The sequence below is a fragment of the Hemiscyllium ocellatum genome, chromosome 45, assembly GCF_020745735.1.
Source record: "Hemiscyllium ocellatum isolate sHemOce1 chromosome 45, sHemOce1.pat.X.cur, whole genome shotgun sequence".
NCBI classification, from domain to species: Eukaryota; Metazoa; Chordata; class Chondrichthyes; order Orectolobiformes; family Hemiscylliidae; genus Hemiscyllium; species Hemiscyllium ocellatum.
The window spans coordinates 7,022,595-7,046,911 of NC_083445.1; the positions used below are offsets into that span (position 1 = coordinate 7,022,595).

Here is a 24,317-nt window from a genome sequence, read left to right on the forward strand (position 1 = left end):
TAACAAAAAAGGTCTGAGAGCTTTTTTTAGAAAAGTTAAATAATCACCATAACCAATTATTAAACTTGCAAATGGATTTATGAAGAGCCCTGAATTTCTCAGGACCAAATGCAAGTTTTTCTGTTTAACAGATGAAGATTGTTTAGCTCAGAATCAAAATGCAGAATCTTACGCACCCTGCTATCTTTTTCTGTGTCTGAAATAGCACACAAACAGGAAAACCCACCATGTCTCCAAGAACTGTTGTAATCACAGGCTGCTCCTCTGGTATTGGCTTGGCGTTGGCAGTCAAACTAGCAAAAGATCAGTTGAAACGATTCAAAGGTAAGACAGCGTCTGCTGTGTTCTAATCAAGAGTTAATATTGAAGCAAGATCTTTAGGTTATGTTGTGAAAATGTACATAAATATGTACATAAATGTACATTAAAAATTCCATCACAGAAAGACATCATTGTGACCACCATGTCTGTACCAGGAGATGGGCGTTCCAATTTAGTTGTATTTTCTAGCTCTTTCTATGTCCATACTTCTTGACTGACAGTTCCATAACCTCCAGGCAGGGGGGTTAACAAGGTAGGACGATACTGCACAGGAACAGGCCCTTCAGCCCACTATGTTGTGCCGAACATGACACCAAATTAAACTAATCCCTTCCACCTATCCTTGGTCCATATCCCTCCATTCCTTGCATATTCATGTGCTTAGCTAAAAGTCCCTGAAACGCTCCTACCATATCTGCCTCCACCTGACAGCACATTCCAGACTCCTAAAGATGCTTGGCAGAAGTGGATACTGCAGATGCTGGAGATTAGAGTGGCGCTGGAAAAGCACAGCAGGTCAGGCAGCATCCGAGGAGCAGGAAAATCGGTGTTTCGGGCAAAAGCCCTTCACCAGCCCTCCTAAAAAAACTTGCTCCTCACATCTCCTTTGAACTTTCACCCCCCTCACCTTAAATGCAGTATTAGACATTTCAACTCCGGGAAAAAGATCTTGACCGTCAACCCTATCTATGCATCTTATAATTTTATAGATTTCCATCAGGTCACCTCTCAGCCTTCACCACACCAGAGAAAACAACCCAAATCCTTCTAGTCTCTCCTTATTGTCATACCCTCTAATCCAGGCAGCATCCTGGTAAACCTCTTCTGTGCCCTCTCCAAAGCCTCCACATCCTTGCTGTAACGTGGCAACTAGAATTGAATGCAATACTGTAAATGCTGTGTAACCAAAATCTTATAAAGCCGCAACATAACATCCTGACCATAATTCCCCGACCAATAAAGGCAAGCCTTCTTTACCACCCTATCTACTTGAGTGGCCACATTGCAGGGAGCTACGGACTTGAACCCCAAGATCTCTCTGTACATCAATGCTGTTCACGGTCCTCCCACATCGTGAAACAAAATTTGAAGGGAGATCTCTTGACTCAGTTGGATTGCAGTTCTGAAACTCTCAGTCTGAAAGTGTGATAGAGACAGGAACCCCCACAGCATCTAAAAAGAAAAGGAGGCCACCCCTGGGTTCTGAACGGGTGCAGATTTACTCGCAAGGTCAGGACACAGTGCAGGATAATGTAAAGCAGCCATTCAGAAAAGCCCCTATCTCTGATCTTTAAAACTGCAACCTGTATGAGATCGCATGCACTAGTATAAGTGTTCATAAGTCAGATGTTTGTAAATCAGGTTTCTCCCATACATGGACATGCATTCAAAATGGAATAATTTATAAGACAATGGAAGAAGAGCTTAATTTGAGATTATGCTGAATAGCTATTTGTCAGTCAGCATGGACACAATGGGCTGAATGGCCTCATTGAACTATACATTTTTAAGATACTACTATTTGCCCTTACAGACGATCAGTTAAAACCGGTGTTAATACAGAACTTGCTTTTAGAGCTCTGGTGCACATTACTATTAGTAAGAGGGTCAACCCTTCATTACTGACATTGGACCTGCCTTCACACAGTAAAACATCAAAAGCTGTTTGACAATTTGGTGAAAGAACCAAATTGGGATTTGGAGTCAGTGCGGGGGGAGTTTGGATGATCAAGGAGATAAGTTTTATAAAAGTGATGATTGAAGGTTGGGAGAGATGTAATAATGTAAGTGAAATTGTTGTTCAATTCATTTGGATGTAACTGCCTATATCTCACTAAACATGGGAAATATAAGCAGGAGTAAACCCAATGTCCCATTCCAGTCTTTGGCATGATCATCACTGATCCTCTACCTCAAAAGTCCTACTCCCCCCAACCCCTGCCACCATACCTCTTGACACCCATAGATTCTAAAAATCTATCTCTTGAAATATATTCAACTACTTAATGGAGTTCAATCTGGATAAATGCAAGATGTTGCATTTTGGTACAATAAGCAATGCTAGATCCTTGGGTAGTGTTGTAGAACAGAAGGACCTGGGGGTGCACGTACATAATTCTTTAAAGTTTGCATCACATATAGAGAGGATAGCTAAAAAGGCAGACTTGCCTTCATTGCTCAGTCCTTTGAGTACAGGAGTTTGGATCTTATATTGAGGTTGTACAGGACATTGGTGAGGTCTCTTCTGGAGAACTGTGTCCAGCTCTGGTCCCTCTGTTATAGGAAGGATATTATCAAGCTGGAGAGAGTTTTAAAGGGATTTGGCACGATGTTGCTGGGTATGAAAAGTTTGAGTTATAAAGAAAGCTGGATAGGCTGGGGGGTGTTTTTCACTGAAGTGTAGAAGGTTGAGAGGTGGCCTGATAGGAGTTTATAAAGTAATGAGAGGTACAGATAGGGCTAATGGTAGTTGTCTTTTCCCCAAGAAGGGGAATTTCAAGACTAGGGGGACATTTTTAAGATGAGAGGAAATACATTTAAAAAAGACAAAGTAAACTTTTTACACAAAGGATGTGTGGAATGAACTTCCTGAGGAAGTGGTGGATGTGGGGACAGTTACAACGTTTAAAAGACATTTGGATGAATACATAAATAGGAAAGGTTGGAGGGATATGGGCCCGGAGCAGGCAGGTGGGACTCGTTTAGTTTGGGATTATATTCAGTGTGGATTGGTTGCACCGCAGGGTCTGTTTCGGTACTGTATGATTTAATGACTTGGCGTCCACTGCCTTCTGTGGCAGAGAATTCCACAGATTCAACACCTGACTGAAGCAATTTATTCCAATTATCTCATTCGGAAATGGTTTACTGTGTGTTGTTCCTGCACAGAATTCTGAGTTGCCTGCACGCTATATTTAAATCAAAGCAAAGGTTATATGCACAGAGTGTCAGAATCATAGAGTTGTACAGCACAGAAACAGACCCTTCAGTCTAACTCGTCCATGCTGACCAGATATGCTAAATTAATCTAGTCTCATTTGCCAGCATTTGGCCCATATCCCTCTAAACCCTTCCTATTCATATACCCAACCAGATGCCTTTTAAATGTAGTAATTGTACCAGCCTGCACTACTTCCTCTGGCAGCTCAATCCATACACGCATCACCCTCTGCATGAGAAATGTTGCCCTTAAGATCCCTTTTAAATCTTTCCCCTTTCACTTAAACCTACACCCTCTAGTTTTAGACTATTCACCCTATCAATGCCCCTCATGATTTTATAAATCTCTATAAGGTCACCCCTCAGCCTCCCGACGCTCCAGGGAAAATAGCCCCAGCCTGTTCAGCCTCTCCCTGTAGCTCAAATCCTCCAACCCTGCCAACATCCTTGTAAATCTTTTCTGAACCCCTTCAAGTTTCGCAACATCCTTCCCACAGAAGGAAGGTCAAAATTGCACAGAGTTTAATTTCGATAATAGTGAAGTGCTACATTTCGGAAAGGCAAATCAGGGTGGGATTTAATGCTAACGTCCTAGGGAGTGTTGCTGAACGAAGAGACCTTGGAGTGGAGGTTCATAGCTCCTTGAAAGTGGAGTCACAGGTAGATAGAATAGTGAAGGTGGTGTTTGGAATGCTTTCCTTTATTGGCCAGAGTATTGAGTACAGGAGTTGGGAGGTCAGGTTGCAGCTGTACAGGCCATTGGTTAGGCCACTGTTGGAATATTGCATGCAATTCAGGTCTCCCAGCTATAAGAAGGATATTCTGAGGAAGGCTAATTGGACCCAACCTTTAACTTTGACTTCTCTTCCCAGATGCTGCCAGACTTGCTGAGCTTTTTCCAGCAATCTCTGTTTTTGTTTCTGATTTACAGCATCCATTTCTTACAGCTTCATTTTTATTTTCCCAGAACATTACCTGGCTCTTCAGATTAATAATATCGCGATAATACCTCTGGGCCATTACTTCCCACATGATGCTTTGAAGGCGGGGTGTTGAATTGAATTTCCGACTGTTCACCTCAGGTGGTTGGAAAACACCTTATGACACTCTTTTAAGGACCATAACATCGCCTTGACCAATATTTATCTGTCAATAGACAACAGTCAAGCAGATTATCTGGTGTTATTCCATTGCTGTTTGTGGGAGCTGGCTGTGCATGAATTGACAGCCCTGTTTCCTCAAAAAAGATTTCATTGCTGACAAGGCACTTTAGAATATTCTGAGGTTACTAAAGGTGAGATAGAAAAATGAGCCTTTAATAAGCAAAGCTGGTTTGATGGACTGACTACATCTGTGTTCAGTTACTAAAAAAGATGATCGCAGAGAAAAGTACACACATTTGAGAAATAAGCTGGAATGGTAACATGGATTAAACTGATATTCAGCTAAGGTGAGACAAAATAGTTCACAGTACAGCTCATGCTGCAACTGTACAAAACGCCGGTGCGGCCACACTTGGAAATATTGTGTACAATTCCGGTCGCCCCATTACAGGAAGGATGTGGAAGCATTGGAAAAGGTGCAGAGGAGATTTACCAGGATGTTGCCTGGTCTGGAGGGAAGGTCTTACGAGGAAAGGCTGAGGGACTTGGGTCTGTTCTCATTGGAAAGAAGGCGGCTAAGGGGGGGATTTGATAGAGACATACAAGATGATCAGAGGATTAGATAGGGTAGACAGTGAAATGTTGTTTCCTAGCACGATGAGGGGGGCATAGCTACAATTTGAGGGGTGATGGATGTAAGACAGATATCAGAGGCAGGTTTGTTACTCAAAGAGTGGTAAGGGCGTGGAATGCCCTGCCTGCCAATGTAGTTAACACAGCCACATTAGGGAGATTTAAACCATCCTTAGATAAGCCTATGGATGATGATGGGATAGTATAGGGGGATGGACTTAGATTAGTTCACAGGTCAGCGTAACATTGAGGGCCAAAGGGCCTGTTCTGCGCTGTACTGTTCTATGTTCTATGTTCTATAACTTCATCTAAATCTTATCTTGTGAATGGATATGACTTGAACTCCCTCTATGTACTTTACAACATGGATTCTACTGTTAAATTGCATTGGTGACTATTATTGCACTATTAAACTGGGTCAACTGATCACTTTTTAAGCTCAATACTCATTCCAACTCTGTATTGATATAAAATGAAAACAATATAAACTATTATTTACGTTTAGAATATGAAATATGTTCTGTGTACACCAAGTGGCTCTATTATACATCAAAAAGAATTGCCACAAGTAAGATGCCACAGTTTAACTTTATCTTGTTGGAGTTATTGCAACAATGCGAGATTTAGGCAAGAAGAAACAATTGGAAGACGCAGCACGCGAGACATTGGGCAACATGCTGGAAATTAAAGAACTTGATGTTTGCAGTGAAGATTCCATCAGCAAATGTGTGAACAGTATTCCAGGAAAAAAAGTGGACATTCTGGGTGAGGTTTATAAAACAAAAAGAAAGAAACACAAGATGAATTCATTTTTAAAGTTTCCTCATTGAAATAATAAAAAAAGTAATTGAATAGAATCAAGTCACCCTTGAACGTAATTAGCTGTATCCTAACTTCAACCCTGGAAATCAGATCAGCTCAGTTGCTGGTTTAAAGAGCAGTGTGATGCCAACAGCGTGGGTTCGATTCCCATCATTGGTTTGAGGTTCAGTGAAGGGCAGTCCTTCTCAATCTTCCTTCCCTCCCCTTGCCTGAAGTCTGGTGGCCCTCAGGTTAAATCACCACCAATTGCTTCTCTCTCTAATGAGAGAGCAGCCCCTATGGTCTAGTAGGATAATGGTGACATAATACAACTCCAATCCTCGTTCTAAACCTAAAGCCCAGCTTCATGGTGAAGCTAACTATAACCATATCCGAACCTCAAGCAATTCAGACTAATTTGAAACCCACTCTAGCTCTTAACCCAGCCAAACCCTAATTTGACTTCAAATTCTTGAACACAGTTCTATTCTACAGATTATTCTCAGAGTGGGAACAAAGCAAATTAGGACATGGGATTCGCTGCAGCAAGTTTATTGCTTCAATTCCACTGCTATGGAAGGCAGCGGAGGCCAGCTACTTTTCAACAGGGGCTTTTTTTCAGAAAAAAACACAGCATAATACAGCATAGGAGGATGGTGCCTCTACAGGTTCAATCATAGAACTATCTAATTATTCCCACTGACCTGATCTTTGCCTCATAGCTCTGTTAAAGTTTCCTAAACACATCATAACCAGTGCTATGGGCTGCATGGTGGCTCAGTGGTTAGCAGCACCAGAGACCCAGGTTTGATTCCAGCCTCGGGTGACTGTCTGTACGGAATCTGCCTGAGTTTCCTCTGGGTGCTCCGGTTTCCTCCCACAGTCCAAGAATGTGCAGGTTAGATAGATTAGCCATGCTAAAATTGCCCTGTAGTGTCTAGGTGCGGTGAATTCACTATGGTAAAAATACAGGGTTGCAGGGATAGATTGGGGGTACTGCATCAGGGAGGGATGCTCTTGGAGGATTGGCGCAGATGCGATGGGCTGAATGGCTGCTTTCCACACTGCAGGGTTTCCATGGTAGCGTTAGTTCACCTTCATTCACGGGTAACTAGGAAGAACAAGTTCACAAAGGTAGTCAGCATTATGAAAACTTGATTTCTTTTGAGTCTTCTAAGTCTTAATCATTTCCACACTTTGGGATATAACATTTTACATTTGTTTCTGGTTCATGATAACATCTATTTGAGCAAAATCATTAAATTGCTCTTGATTGTTCTCTTTGTTTCAGTAAGTAATGCTGGAATGGGACTCATCGGACCAGTTGAGTGCCAAAGCTTAGACACCATGAAAATGGTGTTTGACACAAACTTCTTTGGTCTGACTCGCTTGGTGAAGGAGATTTTACCTGACATGAAAAGAAGGCAGAAGGGCCACATTGTTGTCATGAGTAGCGTTATGGGAATCCACGGTAGGTTGAAGATTTTGATGTCCCATCAGCTCAGTGACATTTAATGTGTCTGTAGTGTGGAACGCGTAACATTTTATTATCAAACTTAAACTTCGCTTTCATTGGGCTGGGAATAACATCATTTTTTCTTCATATTTCCAGGTCTTCTCTTCAACGATGTCTATTCAGCATCAAAATTTGCTGTGGAGGGTTTCTGTGAAAGTTTGGCAATTCAAGCCTTAAAATTCAATATAAAGTAAGAGCATTGAAGATTTTAGAGCCAGAAGTTTAAAAAGAAATTCAGAAATCCATCCTTTTAAAAGGCTGAGGCTTCACTTACATCTGGTGTGTTCAATAAACTTATATTTTCTTCACCTCCCTAGTTGCACGACACTGATCTGATATGTAGCATATGCAGGTATCACTTTGCTTAGCCAAGATCACCTTATCTCAAAATAGCCCATAAGCTTGCTAGCCCTATAGAATTCAGTGTCACAAATCATAGGTGTAGTTTATACACTTGTTGAACTATCAGAGGAACTTTGGGATTCTTGTGTGTGAGGAGTGATGTTTCCATCTCTGAGCTCGGAGAGGTGAGTTCAAGTCAACCTGCATGCAAATGGTTCAGTTAGAAAATACACCTGATTTACTGATTAGATTAGATTAGATTAGATTAGATTACTTACAGTGCGGAAACAGGCCCTTCGGCCCAACAAGTCCATACCAACCCGCCGAAGCGCAACCCACCCAGACCCAGTCCCCTACATTTACCCCTTCACCTAACACTAGGGCAATTTAGCGCGGCCAATTCACCTAACCTGCACAAATTTGGATGGTGGGACGAAACCGGAGCACCCGGAGGAAACCCATGCAGACACGGGGAGAATGTGCAAACTCCACACAGTCAGTTGCCTGAGGCGGGAATTGAACCCGGGTCTCTAGCGCTGTGAAGCAGCAGTGCTATTTACTGATGGTGTTTAATAGATGAAACAACAATACTCCAGGTATTTGAGTGATTTAATGACACATTCAGATTTGTGGAAGAACATTTCTGAATATTAGCTGCTAAAGAAAGACCAGGGGAGCTCTTAGGGACTCTTGTGGTGTCCTTACCTCTGAAGCTAGGAGACCTGGATTTAAGTCATACCTCCTTCAGAGGTACGTAATGATATCTTTGAACAGGTTGGGTAAGGAACAATAATCTAGGGAGCTAGAAGGGTTCTTGTGGAGCAGTGCTAGTGGCCCTATCTCTGATCCAGGAGACCTGTGTTCAAGCCCCACCTGCTCCAAAGGTGTGTAGTAGCATCTCTGAACAGGTTTATTCAAAAATACAAAGAGAAAATTCAGGTGAGCTACATTTAGAGAGAGGTGAGCACCACAGGGGTTAGAGTGCATTGTTTCTCTCTCTAATTAACTTTAAAAAAAATTAGTATGCAGCTCTGAGGGCTCTTGTAATGCAGTGGCAGTGTCTCTGCCTCCAAGCCAGGAGACCCAGGTTCAAATCCTACCTGCTCCACATTGAGGTTGATTGAATAAACATTTTTTCAAAGAAATCAGGTGAGCTACGATGCTTATACTGCCACTGCTTCATGTTGTATTGAGATAATAACTTGAGGCCATTTTAAGATGGAGTGTCTTGGAGCTATCCAGGCATGCTGGTAATTGGGCATTCATAAGGAATGTATTTGGAAGTCAGAGCTGTACAGCAGGGAAGCAGACCCTTCAGTTCAACTCGGCCGTGCTGACCAGATATCCTCAATTAATCTATTACCCAACACCAGGTTATAGTCCAACAGGTTGAACTGGAAGCACTAGCTTTCGGAGACAACCACCTGAGGAAGGAGCGTCGCTCTGAAAGCTAGTGCTTCCATTTAAACCTGATGGACTATAGCCTGATGTTGTGTGATTTTTTAACTTTGTACACCCCAGTCCAACACTGGCTCCTCCAAATCATAATCTATTACCATTTGCCAGCACTTGGCCCATATCCCCCTAAACCCTTCCTATTCGTGTTCCCATCCAGATGCCTTTTAAATGTTGTAATTATGCCAGCCTCCACCAATTCCTCTGGCAACTTATTCCGTCAATCTCCTTCAGGACAAAATGTGCCTTTGTATTCTAGAGGTATTCCAATGATGAAAGGTATGTTGTATACTTTAGTATTTCTGTTGACATACCCTTCCATTATTTCTCCATAGTTGGCCTTGCTGATGCACTGTTCTTGCCTTTTCCTTTAGCATCAGTCTCATTGAGCCAGGACCAGTCATCACTGAGTTTGAAGCCAAATTGTATGAGGATGCTGCTAAAATGGACCTCTCCAGTACGGATGAAGAAACAGCAAAAATGTTTCGGCAACTTTACCTTCCCTATTCCAAGAAAGTCTTCCATAGTCTTGGACAAACAGCAGAAGATGTAGCCGAGGTATTCTTAAAAAACCAGTGGCCTTGAGCAAATCGTATTTGTAATTTTTACTGGTTTGTTACAGTTTCTTTTTCCTGCATAGAACGTGGGTATTGCTGGCCAGCCCAGTATTTATTGCCCACAGTTTGAGCGAAGAGTTGTAGCTCGGGTGCTCGTTGTTGTGGTTCTGTTCGCCGAGCTGGAAGTTTTTGTTGCAAACGTTTCGTCCCCTGGCTAGGTGACATCATCAGTGCTCGGGAGCCTCCTGCGAAGCGCTTCTTTGATGTTTCCTCCGGCATTTATAGTGGTCTGTCCTTGCCGCTTCCGGGTGTCAGTTTCAGCTGTCCGCTGTAGTGGTTGGTATATTGGGTCCAGGTACAACAACTCACTAGAACAAAGGAGCCAATACCCAACATGAGCAAAACTAATGTAGTTTATAAAATACCATGCAAGGACTGCACAAAACACTATATAGAACAAACAGGAAGACACCTAACAATCCGCATACATGAACACCAACTAGCCACGAAACGACACGACCAGCTATCCCTAGTAGCCACACACTCAGACAACAAGCAACATGAATTCGACTGGGAAAACACTACTATCATAGGGCAAGCCAGACAGAGAACAGCCAGGGAATTCCTAGAGGCATGGCATTCATCCACAAACTCCATCAACAGACACATCGACCTGGACCCAATATACCAACCACTACAGCGGACAGCTGAAACTGACACCCGGAAGCGGCAAGGACAGACCACTATAAATGCCGGAAGAAACATCAAAGAAGCGCTTCGCAGGAGGCTCCAGAGCACTGATGATGTCTCCTAGCCAGGGGACGAAACGTTTGCAACAAAAACTTCCAGCTCGGCAAACAGAACCACTACATTTATTGCCCACTCTAAAAGCCCAGGGGCCAGTTATGAATCAATTACATTGCTGTGGGTTTAGAGTTACATGGAAGTGAGACCATATGAGGACTGCAGTTTTCAGAGAATCCCTAACTGTGGAAACAGGCCTTTTGGCCCAACAAGTCCACACTAACCCTCCGCAGAGTAGCCCACCCAGACCCATAGCACCCTACATTTACCCCTGACTAATGCACCTAACCCACACATCCCTGAACACTATGGGTAATTAAGCACGGCCAAATTGTATATCTTTGGGTTGTGGGAGGAAACCAGAGCACCTGGATGTAAACCCCGCAGACACGGGGAGAATGTGCAAATGTACACAGATAGTCGCCTGAGGCAGGAATTGAACCGGGTCCCTGATGCTGTGAGGCAGCAGTGCTAACCACTGAACTACCCGGCTGTGCCACCCCACTGGTGGCAGAAAAAGAATGGCAAAACTTCTATACATGAGAGCCTAGTATTCATTACTTCAGTAGTTAAAATGAGTGACATAAATGGGAAGTTAGGTAGCTATGGGTGGGATAGGAAAGATGTATTGATGGGAGGGGTTTGGTTTTCTCAGTTGGCAAGACTGGTGGTTTGCAATGCAGAGCGATTCCAACAGCACAGGTTCAATACCCACACCAGCCGAGGTTACCATGTACGCCCCACCTTCTCATCCTCTCCCCTCGCCAGAGATGCGGTGACCCTTGGACCACCAGCAGTCATCCCTCCTAATAACAGAGCAGCCCTCCAGGACCCAGGCACCTTTACCTTCATTCACTCAGCAAGGAAGTTGGGAGGAAGCTTGATTAAAGCTTGGATCTATGGGGCTAAATGTCTTGTTTCTGTGGAATTAATATATCGTAATACTTTGTAAACTCTCGGGGGGTGAAGGCGTGCGCAGGGGAGAAGTGAATTCCTTTATATGGAGACTGGTTATAATCTGAAATGCATTGCCTGAAATGAGAATTGAATTGAGGCGTTCGTGACTTGGATAATTCTTTGAGAGGAAGAAAGATTTGCACAGTTCAAAGAAATGCAGGTTAAGGGGACTAGCCATCATCAAGATTAGAGTGGTGCTGGAAAAGCACAGCAGGTCAGGCAGCATCAAAGGAGCAGGAAAATCAATGTTTTCCTGCTCCTCAGATGCTGCCTGACCTGCTGTGCTTTTCCAGCACTACTCTAATCTTGACTCTAATCTCCAGCATCTGCAGTACCCACTTTTGCCAGACTGGCCATAGTGTTCAGGAATGTATAGGATAGGTGCATTAGTCAGAGGTAAATATAGGAGAGGTAAATGGGTCTGGGTGGGTTACTCTTCGGAAGGTCAGTGTGAACCTGCTGAACCAGAGGCCTGGTTCCACACTGTTGGGGGTTCTATGACCACATACCCTTAACTAGATGGGCCTTTTTCAATGGCAGCAGATAAACTAAAAGATTTAGCAGTGTGGTCCCCCATTCCTGATCAGGTATGGATATTGCCAAAGGAAAGGGATTCTTTGCCTGTGATGCGCATCCACCCATGGTGAGGAGTCTGAGGCAAATCACTAGAGAGTGCTGAATGTCCACTGAGCTCTATTGATGTCTCCAAGAGGAAACGGGACAAGGATTGACAACACAGGAGCAAAGACATGTCCATTTCACATGAAAACATTCAGAGAGATGAGCAAATTTGGCTCAGATACTTTGTCGACTGATGCACATTCATTCCATAAAGACTAAAAAGACTATGAAATCATAAAATATAGGAGCAGAATGAGGGTATTTGGTCCTTTGAGTCTGCACTACCATTTGGGCTTATCTGATCGGTTTCTTAATCCCATTCTTCTGCCTTCTCCCAGTATCCCTTGACCCCCTCATTAATCATGCTTATCCATCTCTGTCTTAAAGACACTCAGTGACTTAGCCTCAACAGCCTTCTGCCACAGATTGACCACCCTCTGATGGAAGAAATTTCACTTCATCTCAGTAAAAAGGAGTCCCTCTTGCATCAATTCAACATATGTTCAGCTGAGCCAACGAGCGTTGGGTTTGAGTTCAATAAGACTGTTCACATTTGTAAAGTTGCAGTGGGGGAAGTGGGGCAGGGGAAGGCAGTGGGAATGCAGATTAATTGAGTTTGTGAATTATGAAAATCTTGGCTTATGTCATTTTTCTGATCCTGTTAACAGCATACAGTGAAGGTGATTACATCCGAAAAGCCTCCGTTCCGTTACCAGACCAACAGTCTGTACACTCCACTCACGACACTGAAATTTGCTGACCCAACTGGGAACCTGCACCTTGACACTTACTACAAAATGATCTTCCAACATGACAGAATATTCAATGCAAGCCTCAGCCTTATCAAATTCTTAAGGGGAAGAAGTGGAAACCAGCCGGGAAAAAAACACTCTTGATTTCAATCCAGCTCCAATATTTGAGTATTTCCTCTGGGCTTTTGCCCGAAACATCGATTTTCCTGCTCCTCGGATGCTGCCTGACCTGCTGCACTTTGAGTAAAAAATGAGGTCTGCAGATGCTGGAGATCACAGCTGCAAATGTGTTGCTGGTCAAAGCACAGCAGGCCAGGCAGCATCTCAGGAATAGAGAATTCGACGTTTCGAGCATAAGCCCTTCATCAGGAATGCTCGAAACATCGAATTCTCTATTCCTGAGATGCTGCCTGGCCTGCTGTGCTTTGACCAGCAACACATTTGCAGCTGCTGCGCTTTTCCAACACCACTCTAATCTTGACTCTATTCCTTCTACAGTCTGATTCAGATAATATCTGTGTTTGTCACAAAGTTGTTTAGTTTACCCTTATTCGGGGAAATAGGGATAACATTCAAAGTAACTACCAATGCTTGGTTGATTTTGGGAGAAAGTGAGGTCTGCAGATGCTGGAGTATCAGAGCTGAAAATGTGTTGCTGGAAAAGCGCAGCAGGGCAGGCAGCATCCAAGGAACAGGAAATTTGACGTTTCGGACATAAGCCCTTCATCAGGAAATCTGGTTGATTCTGGGTTACAACAATGATTGGAATTCCAAAGTGGTTCATTGGCCATAAAAATGCTTTGGGAAGTCCTGAAGGGGGTGAAAAACTCAAAACCTTTCTTTCACTGTTCTAAAATGAGCCCAGACAATGATTGTTAAATGTCTCTAAGATAAGGAGCAATAAAGATGTTTTGAAACAATAACTGCTGGAGCTCACAGTGGGTCCTTAGCACATTGCAATGGCGCAGTGAATCAGGTGAAAACTGAACTAACAACATCTCATCCTGTAACCCGGCAACTTTATATTCTTCTGGGCTCAATGTAGAGTTCAACATCTTCAAATTGTGAACCCACTCCCAATTCTTCCCTTTTGTTTAGCTGTGTTTGTTACATTCTCTGTCAACATGCCCTCTCACCTCTTCCCACTTCAGTAGGACTGGGTGTTCTTTCCAGACCAAAAAAAATGCAGATGCTGGAGAAGGGTTACAGAAACATTAACTTCCCTACCTGCAGATATTGCCTGAGTTGCTGAGTTCTTTCAGCCTTCTGTTTGCCGACTGTGTCCTTTCCAGTCTGGCTGAACTGTGGTATTGAAGAGTGTGGCACTGGAAAAGCACAGCAGGTCAGGCAGCATCCGGGGAATATCGATTTGCCTGCTCCTCGGATGCTGGAGGAGCATCTGCTGCGCTTTTCCAGCACCATTCTAATCTCCAGCATCTGCAGTACCCACTTCTGCTTAGAATGGGGGAATAGCAGAGTCGACATTTCGGGCATAATCCCTTTATCAGGGATGAGGCTGGGGGGCTGAGAGATAAATGGTGGGGGAGGGGGGCAACTGAGAATGCAATAGGTCAATGGAGATGGGGGAGAAGGTGATAGGTCGGAGAGGAGGGTGGAGTGGTTAGATGGGAAAGACGATGGACAGGTCAAAACAGCGATGCCAATTTGGAGGCTTAGGACTGGAGATAACATGGGTGGAGGGGAAATGAGGAAGCTGTTGAAGTCCACATTGATCCCATGTGGTTGCAGGGTCCCAAGGCAGAAGATGAGGCATTCTTCCTCCAGGTGGGTGGTTAGGGTTTGGTGATGGAGGCGGCCCAGGGCCCTCATGTCCTTAGTGGAGTGAGAGGGGGAGTTGAAGTGTTCAGCCATAGGGCAGTGTGGTCGATTGGTTGGTTGGTATGGGTGTCCCAGAGATGTTCTCTGAAACGATCTACAAGTTGGTGCCTTGTCTCCCCACTGTAGGGAAAACCACATCAGGTGCAACGGATACAGTATGGAGGTGCAGGTAAATTTCTGGTCAGATGTGGAAGGATCCTTTGGGGCCTTGGATGAAGGTGATGGGGAGGTGTAGGCCCAGGTTTTGCATTTGCTGCAGTGATGGGGAAGGTGCGGGCAGTGGATCTGACAAGGGAGTCACGGAGGCAATGATCTCTCTGAAACTAGGGGTGGGGAGGGAAAATGGTAGTGGAGGGAGCCAATATTTAATATGGGTGCCAACTAAGCAGGCTACTTTGTGCTGGATGGTGGTAAGCTTCTTGAGTATTGTTGGTGTTGTGGTCAACCAGACAAGTGCGGTGTATTCAATCACACTCCTCACATAGAGGAAGTGGTGGAGGCTGGTACAATGACAACATTAAAAGGCATTTGAATAGGTATATGAATAATGGATTTAGAGGGATATAGGCCAAATGCTGGCAAATGGGTCAAGGTTAATTTAGAATATCTGGTCAGGATGGATTGGACAGAAGGGTCTGTTTCCATGTTGTACAGCTTTATAACTCTATACTTTGTAAGTGGTGGGAAAGGCTTTGGGGAGTTAGCAGAAGAGTTATTTTCCACAGAATTTCCACCCTCTGGCCTGCTTCAAGAGCCATAGTATTTGCATGATTCATCTAATTTAGCTTCTGGCCATAATAGCTTGCTCCTTTTAAGACATTCACTTCCTTACTGTTGTGTACCAGCATGTGTCCCGGATACTGTCTCTCCAGCCTGGCCACTTCAGTAACACCCAAAAAAAAGCAGCGACCAAAATTACACATGATATACAACCATTAACAGGGCCTCCAGCTCTTAAAGTACTAGAAGTAGACAGCACTTTTGATGTACAAGGTTGTGAAAGATGCACAACTTCAAGTAATTCTAGTTATAAGAGGAATTAAACAGAAATATAGAGCTTTCATCAATTTACTTTAATTAAAAGGAGGCCATTTTTAAAAAGTCTTACTTTTGGGGCAATAGCTGACAGGCTAAATGGTTTCCTTTTCCGTGATCCCAATTGTTCCCATAATGAAAGCTGTGAAACAAACCAGACTTTGATTACTTCTGTGAAGGAGAAGATAAATAGAAGCTGGAGTCTTCAGTAGGTGAGAAGTATTTGGGAAAGGCAGCTTAACGTTTTAGATTACAAATCAATTAAAATAAAAACATCCCTCGGAAATTGTGAATGCAAATCCTTGTTCTCCATTTACTTTAACAAATTGCAACTGTCAAGGTAGACAACTTACTCTCTGTGGTAGGAACAAGTCATACTTCATTATTCCTTTAAGAAGCACTTTCCTTCAGAAGGCCTGGACATTGTCTTACTCACTGAATAAAAGATGTATTTAGTGTTGCATGTATTTCACGTGCAACAGGGTTGTGGTGAGACAGCGTCTGGAGTACTGTGCCCAGTACAGAAGGGTGTTAATGCTTTGGAAGCAGTTCAAAGAAGGTTTACTAGACTAATACCTGGAATGAGTGGATTGCTTATGAGTAAAGGCTAGACAGGCTAGGCCTGTATCCTCTGGAGTTTAACAGAGTCAGAGGTGAATTAAATGTTACATGTGAGATTGAGGGGACTCGACCAGGTGGATCCTGGGACTGCATTCATTGGAGTTTAGAAGATTAAGGGGAGATCTAATAGAAACTTACAAGATAATGCCTGGCTTGGAAAGGGTGGACGCTAGGAAATGGTTTCCATTAGGCGATGAGACTAGGACCCGTGGACACAGCCTGAGAATTAGAGGGGGTAAATTCAGAACAGAAATGCGGAGACATTTCTTCAGCCAGAGAGTGGTGGACCTGTGGAATTCATTGCCGCAGAGTGCAGTGGAGGACGGGACGCTAAATGTCTTCAAGGCAGAAATTGATTAAATTCTTGATGTCACAAGGAATTAAGGGCTACAGGGAGAATGTGGGTAAATGGAGTTGAAATGCCCACCAGCCACGATTGAATGGGGGAGTGGACTCGATGGTCCGAATGGCCTTACTTCCACTCCTATGTCTTATGGATGATGAAAAGATGCTTCCACTTGTGGAAGAATCTAGAACGAAGGGTCAAAATGAGGGAGCGCCCATTTAAAACAGAGATGAGGAAACATGTTTTCCTCTCAGAGAAATAATGTCATTGGAATTCCCTGCAAAAGATGCCGAATCTTTAATTTCTTTTCAAGACACATGCAGATAGACGATCAAGAGGATGAAAGATTATCAGGGAAATGCAGGAATGTACAGTGGACGTTAAAATCAGATCAGCCATGAACGTACTGACTGATGCAGTGGGCTGGAGGGACTGAATGGCCTATTGTTGTTCCTTCTTTGTATGTTTATGCCAGAAGAAAATGGCCTTGGGTGCTTTTGGAAACAAAATTGCAACTGCGAAAAACTGAATCATGGTTTCTGGTGTCAACCAGTCTTTGCTGAAAGGATTTGTCTGTTCCGATACAACTTGGGTGTGTTTGTTTTCGAATGGGGAAAAGGAGGCAGCTTCAAATTGTCTAAACATGGCAGTGAAGTGGATGCCAGATGTGGCAAAATATTTTCACTCTATGCTTTAATATCGCCCTGATGTAGGTTTTTTAAAGTAATCAAATAATTTGTGAAAATGATGCTACACAGCTTCATAGTGTGATCAGACAGAAGTTAACATCAGGCTAAAGGCAGAAGCCTGAGAACAGGCAATCAAAAGCCTGATTAATGATGCAAGTTTTCAGAAGGATTTTAAAAAAGAAAAGTGGAGAGGTTTGGGGTGTAATGCCCAGTGCTTTGGACTTGGAGGCACAGTAGCCAATGGCAAGATGAAGGACGCGCAGAAACTGCAGATAATCAAAAAGGGAAATAGACTCTTCCCTTTCACAGCCAGTCTGCGCCACTGTGCTGCGTGGAAGGCTCCCACACTCTGTTACTTTCTCTTGAGAGATAGAGAACATGATGTTGAAAGCTACAACTCTCCAAGAAACTACAACCAAGCAAAAGATTGTAGAGATAGAAGTACATTACTTGACAATAAAACAATTAAAAAGGGGCCCCACCAACTACATCAAGGACATCAATGTAGGTTTACAAACATCACTTCAGTCCTACAGCATGTTCAAGGCGAAGATATTACAACTGTAATACACAACTGAAAACATAAGTTGCTGGATGTGGAAAGGTTAATGAACAAAAACATAACTGAGTATTCCAAATCAAATTAGACAGAGGTGGCAGTATACAAGAGGTTATAGGAGTTCAAAGAGAGTGAGGACTGCAGATGCTGGAGATCAGAGCTGAAAATGTGTTGCTGGAAAAGCGCAGCAGGTCAGGCAGCATCCAAGGAGCAGGAGAATTGACATTTCGGGCATGGGCCCTTCTTCAGATTCCTGAAGGGCTCATGCCTGCAACGTCGATTCTCCTGCTCTTTGGATGCTGCCTGACCTGCTGCGCTTTTCCAGCAACACATTTTCAGTTATAGGAGTTCAGGCAGCACACAATACAACCCATTCGGTCTATGCTGGCTTGTGTTCTGCTCACCTCTCTTCATCTCAACCTATAACCAACTCCAGCTTGCCTTTCTCCCACGTGTGCTTATCCAGCCACCCTTTAAATACACTTGTACCACAGGGGGCCCCCAATTTATGGGCATTGGGCTTACGAAGACTTGCACTTATGAACACAATGCAAAAAAAAGGGTGCAAGTTTGAAGGAATGACATATAATCATTTCCTCTACTTACAAAACAGTCATTTTATATTGCCCTGCATTATTTTCTGACTAGTGTACAAATCAACCTGTGAACAGACCACCTATATCTGCCTCAACCAATCCTGGCTACAGCATGTCATTGGGGAAAGCTATGGGATAAAGCCAACCTTGGGGCAAACAGATGGTCACCCAGGTGACAATAGTGAACATGAACAACCAGGTTTTATGTTACACTTGGATAAACCAAAGTTTTCAAACTCTCAAAATGAGTCTCCAGCACAGCAAGGACCTTGAAAGAGCGCGAGTAAGTAAGACTGCTCTCTATTAAAAATCCAACAAAGTAATCAGATTTGAGATGCAAACAAAGCCCCAGATGATTTAATACTCAGCCTGTTGCTTGGCAACCATGCGTCATTACAAAAGCAGATCCAGCACCTGTAATGGAAGTGATAATCAACGACCGGCTGTCCTTCAGATAAATTAGTACTCTGCAACACAGCAGAAGATTCAATACTTTGAACAAAATAGGTTACTCACACAGCACATGGTTTGCTGATAAAGGATCTGCCATATATTGACTAACCTGCTTTCTCTCAGATACGGATGTCCCAGTGTTTCCAGCATCTGTTTAGTACAGGCTTGTCCATAGTTCACCAGGGCTCCAGAATGTGGCTTTTAGAGACTGGGTAAGAAGCCTGTCAGACCTTGTCTGAGGTAGACAGAGGAACAGGGGAGTAGCCTCTTTGCTGTTGATCATTAAAATCCAACTGGCTCATTTGAGAAAGAACCCCTATGGCACTTACCGGGTCTGGGATTACACATACCAGGCCATTCCGGGGATGGTGAGACTGACGTAGGAGGAGAGATTGAAGAGGTCAAGATGGTTGCTGCTGGAATTCAGACGAATGAGGGGAGATCTCAGAGACTTACAGAATTCGGACAGGGCTAGGTGGGGTAGATGCAGTGAGGATGTTCCTGATAGTGGGGGCATCTAGAACCAGGGGGTCACACTGAGGATTTGGGGTGGACAATTTAGGACAGAGATGAGGAGACATTTCTTCACCCAAACAGTGGCGAGTCTGTGAAATCAATTCCAGTCACTGGTGCCAAAACTGAATGTATTCAAGAGGTGGCTAGTTATAGCACTTGGGGCGAATGGGATCTAAGGTTATGGGGAGGAAGCAGGACTAGGCTATTGGGTTGGACAATCAGACAATGATTGTGATGAATTGTGGAGCAGGCTCAAAGGGGCCAATGGCCTCCTCCTGCTCCTAGGTTTCTAAACATCACTTCTGAACTGCTGTTTGATGCAGCTCTAGTAATCAGTTACCGTATTTTTCCTGAGAGAAGGTTAGGGCAGTGACATTCAGACAATCATGTTAAAAAGACAACTAAAAAAAAAGTACATTTGTGGCCACTTGAAGGAGACAATGGGTCAGAAAGAATTGCTCTTTAATGATGAGATATGTAAAAATCAATTCACACAGCCAAAGTTTTAAAAGTTGATAATTTGTAACCTTAAGATTTATTTTCAGGGGTAAAGAGGATTAAATTACAGAAGCAGGATGCTTAACACAGCAAAGAAAATCCATTGCCACATCAAAATTTGTGTTTTTAAAAGATCACACAATTGTACATTTCAAAACTGGCGAGAGTCTAGAAAATAAACTGGTGTTCAGGTGTTGGAATTAAATAAATTTATTAAATATTTTTTAAAAATTAAGCAGCTTCTAGACCAGCACTTAAAATGCCACAGTATAACAAGCTATGGATTGGGGTAGTTGAGTGTTTGCTGGTCAGCATAGATACAATGGGCCTGTATCTATGCTGTATGACGCTATGGAAAGCCAGGTACAGGTGTCTCTGAAAGTGAAGCCTATTGTTTAGGTATATTTGGGCAGACAAGGGGAGGGTAGATTTTCCAACTTGATCAGAAGTGATCCCAGGTCTCTGAATCCACTGGCTGTTACACAAGTGGACATCACTTCTTTCCATAGGATACAACGGATTGGATGAATCAGGTCTCTGAAACTGTAAACCAATCCATAAAGTAGAGTCTTGCCCTGGCTCATGAAGGAACATGATACAACATTAAATGCATTTCTTCACTCCAGGCTTCTGGAAATTTCCAGTGTTGCAGCAACGACACAGGGTCTTAATCTGGTGATTTAGAGCAGAGTTTAATCTTGCTTAAAATTAAAAACTGGTTGCAGCAACAGTGAACCATTTTAAAGCATGAACTTATTTATAAAGAAGGAAATAAATATACAGCTGGTGTCTCACAATTTTGGGCTTCGAAAAGAATAATTATTTTCCAAGATCAACAGCAAATATGTACAAGCATGTCTGATTAGAAACTGCAGATAACCACACCACTGATTATTGCTTTGACATTGTCTCTACAATTCTGCACTGGCTGTTATATAAAGTAAATTGCACCACGGGGTCATCACTGTTCCAGATGGGTATGAGACAGGTGTAACAATGCTAGCCATAGACAATAGCCAGCAAGTAACCATCAGGCCAAACTGCTGGAAAAGGCACTCATGGGATGTTATTTTGTTGAGAACAGGATCTAGTTTGATGGTGACGACCTCTCTTCAACACTGTCCACCCCACAGTCAGACAAACTGCTCAGTCATTCTCTTGTTTTGAACAAGACTGACCACTCTGAAAGCTCAGCCTGTGGGACAGGAGCCCAACAATTAACCATAGAACGAGTGGGGGGGGGGCAAAGGTAAAAACAAAACTGGTCCTGAATTGTCTATTTTTTTTTTAATGCTCGAGAGGGAGACAGTGTCATTCAAACAAAGACAGGCAGAATGAGGAGAGACAGAAAATGAAACTAGAGAAAGAAAGTACAAAAATGAAATAGCTGATTTGAATAACTCTTCAAGAGTCCCATAATTTGAGCACTGGGAATGCAAATTCAAAAGCATAAAAGCTCTTTTTTAAATATATATCATACATAGGCTTGTAAGAAAATTATACAACTCTCTATACCCACAATTTCTTTTTTATAAAGATCAATTTTTATACAAATTATTATTATTTCCTCATCAAGTTGGTTCAAACCTTTTAAAGCAGGAAACCCAAAATCAGGAGTTCTCCACGATACAGCACTGAAGTTATCGAAAAAGTAAACGCACTACAAAACTGGCCACCTTGAAACCACGCTCTGGAAAAATCGGGAATGAAGCAGAATTCGTACCAATCCAAGGGCTCAGTAAAATGTCCCTGCCAAACCAAAATCATCTGCATTTCACACACAAAAACACAAAAAAAAAACAGGTTCTATTCCATTGCAGCGACCCAACTGATTTTCATACATTCTCCAGCAAATGCATTGGAAAGTTGAAATTCTTGCACAGACACCATCTTCCCAAAAAAGGACTTACATTTTATGGAAAATACCAACAAAAATAGAGTAATAGGGAAAATGGTTGATGTGTTCTGGCTTGTCTTCCCTACTCCCAGCCACAGAGAGTTGTCACAAATCACGTGCACTCTCACATGAGGCAATGGTGTGTTTCAGTAGAACATAGGCTCTCCACACAGGAATCGTGCCCGCAGATTTGGGTTGGGAGACCAACAAGCCACAGTTCACAGTTCTTCTGAACCAGTCGAGAGCGCTTGGTAACATTATCTGCTCTTGGAAAAAGGGGACAGGACTGACTGGACAGGCCATGGGGGAAGATTATACCACTGCATATTGTGTGTATCTGCAAACTGACTGTAGGTAGAGTGGGCACACAAGCAGTTCATATTTACAAGGTAATTGGAGCAGGAGGACAGTCGCATGGGAAAGCAAACCACAATTTAAAAGGGAAAACTAGTTCCCCAAGAATCTGCCTAATCAGAGTCAAAAAACTGCTTTCCACCAAAACCAAGAATTCGGTTTTAAAGATTCAGGCAGATATACTCCAGTTTGCCATGTTATATAAAGATATACCTTTGTGTATGACATATATACAGATCAGTCAGTCAGATGGCTTTGCCTAACAGTTTTATAACAGGAATTTCCAATTGGTTGCCAATCCATTTTATCCGTTTGGAATTCCTGCGTTCGTTCCTTCTCCCAATGTCCGTGTGGAGATCCGAGTGGGCCTCTTTTCCTTGGTAATTGTCAATCCTAAATTGCAAGTGTTCATACTGAGGAATCCCGGATTTGCTCCCGTTCAAAGTTGCTTTTCTTCACTCTGGTCACACTTGCCAGCAAACCCGACTCAGTCACTCTTCAAGAAAGCACATATCAATGAGTGAACACATCATCCAACCAGTTTGTTGACCTACCACTAGAAAGGCTTAAGCGTGGTTTGCAGATTAACGTTGACATATTGTTTTTAAGACTTTAACACCATACTTTCAATTTTCAAAGCAGTATAAATATATAGCTACCTGCAGCTGTTAAAAACGCAAAGTCACTCCGATAATACGAGGCAGCATTGAAAGGAAAGGTCGCAAAGTAGAGTCTGCACATGGACCAACACCACATCTTCAGATGATGTGGCAGCATGTAAACAGTAGGAGACAAAGGATAGATCTTTGGGTAGCTGGTGACAATGGTGCAGGAAGAGAACTCATTGCAAACTGCAACTTAAGACCACGCTAGGGAGATCCCACAGAGTTCAGGGGAACGGAAGAGAACGGCACCATCAACTGCTGCAGAAAGGCATGGAGAGAGATAGTGCGTGATGGTGACAGTCGGATGTGGGAGTTTCAGGAGAGTTTAAAGGTTATTGAGTATTATATCTGTTATAAATGTTATTGGTTGCAAATCCTATCAGATCGGATGGATCGGTTGGAGCGACAGGTAGAGACAGAGACAATGAGGAATTTACAAGAGCTAGGGGGTGTAATGAATGGCAGTTATAGGAAGGAAAAAGACGCAGGTACAGTCAGGTAGATGGGTTAACTCCAGGAAAGGTAGGAGGGTACAGGAGTCTTCTGTGGCTATCCCCATTTGAAACATGTATGCGGTTTTGGAAAATGTAGGGCGTGATGGACTCTCAGGGGAATGTACCATGAACAGCCAGGTTTCTGGTATCAAGACTGGCTCTAATGTAATGAGGGGTACATCGGGTTCCAAGTGATCAATTGTGATAGGGGACTCTACCCCAAGGTACAGATGCTTCGGTGTCCAGCAGTGAAAAAGCAGAATGGTGTGTTGCTTCCCTGGTGCCAGGATCAAGGACGTCTCAGAGAAGGTGCAGGATGTTATCAAAAGGGGAGATGGGTCAGCAGGAGGTCATTGTACACATTGGTACTAATGACATAGGAAGGGAAAAGATGAGATTCTGAAGGGAGAACATGGAAAAAGTTAGGCAGGAATTTTAAAAGGAGGTCCTCAAGGGGAATATAATTTGGATTACACCTGGTACTATGAGCTGGTCAGGGTAGAATAAGAGGATGGAGCAGATGAATGTGTGGCTAAACAGCTTGTGTATGGGAATAGTATTCACATTTTTGAAACATTGAAATCTCTTCTGGGGTAGAAGGATGGATTGCACCTGAATTGGAAGGGGACTAATATACTGGCAGGAAGATTTGTCAGAGCTGCTCAGGAGGATTTAAACTAGGAAGGAGGGGAGAGTTGGGACCCAGGGAGGTACGGACGAAAGATCAATCTGAGACTGGAATAGTTGAGAAAAGACGCTAGACAAACATCCAGGGCAGGCAGGAACAACGCAGAGAACAAGGTAGGGCTGATAAATTAAACTACATTTATTTCATTGCAAAAGGGATGACAGATGAACTCAGGGCATGGTTAGGAACATGGGACTGGGATATCATAGCAATTACAGAAACATGGCTCAGGGATGGACAGGACTGGCAGCTTAATGTTCCAGGG

General features: G+C 43.2%; 2 protein-coding genes across 2 annotated transcripts in view; one reads left to right on the forward strand and one right to left on the reverse strand.

The window, feature by feature from the left end:
* The first annotated feature begins 227 nt into the window (after positions 1-227).
* LOC132835856 (retinol dehydrogenase 8-like) lies at positions 228-12,946 on the forward strand. The gene is made up of 6 exons (XM_060854951.1): positions 228-324; positions 5,601-5,762; positions 7,090-7,269; positions 7,411-7,504; positions 9,486-9,669; positions 12,719-12,946. Exons 1-6 carry the CDS (start codon positions 228-230, stop codon positions 12,944-12,946), a joined length of 945 nt encoding a protein of 314 aa, XP_060710934.1.
* Positions 12,947-20,006: 7,060 nt separating this feature from the next.
* Positions 20,007-24,317, reverse strand: part of LOC132835959 (protein GPR108-like) — a 48,299-nt gene continuing 43,988 nt past the window's right edge. Inside the window, exon 18 of the mRNA XM_060855112.1 lies at positions 20,007-22,701. Coding sequence (XP_060711095.1) covers positions 22,614-22,701 — 88 coding nt within the window. The 3' untranslated portion in view covers positions 20,007-22,613. The remainder of the gene's footprint in view (positions 22,702-24,317) is intronic.

Excerpts from the sequence above, each read along its gene's own strand:
- LOC132835856 (XM_060854951.1), top strand. The coding sequence starts at position 228 with ATGTCTCCAAGAACTGTTGTAATCACAGGCTGCTCCTCTGGTATTGGC. Across the intron at positions 7,270-7,410 it reads TAGCGTTATGGGAATCCACG|GTCTTCTCTTCAACGATGTC; the intron begins GTAGGTTGAAGA and ends TCATATTTCCAG. Across the intron at positions 7,505-9,485 it reads GCCTTAAAATTCAATATAAA|CATCAGTCTCATTGAGCCAG; the intron begins GTAAGAGCATTG and ends CTTTTCCTTTAG.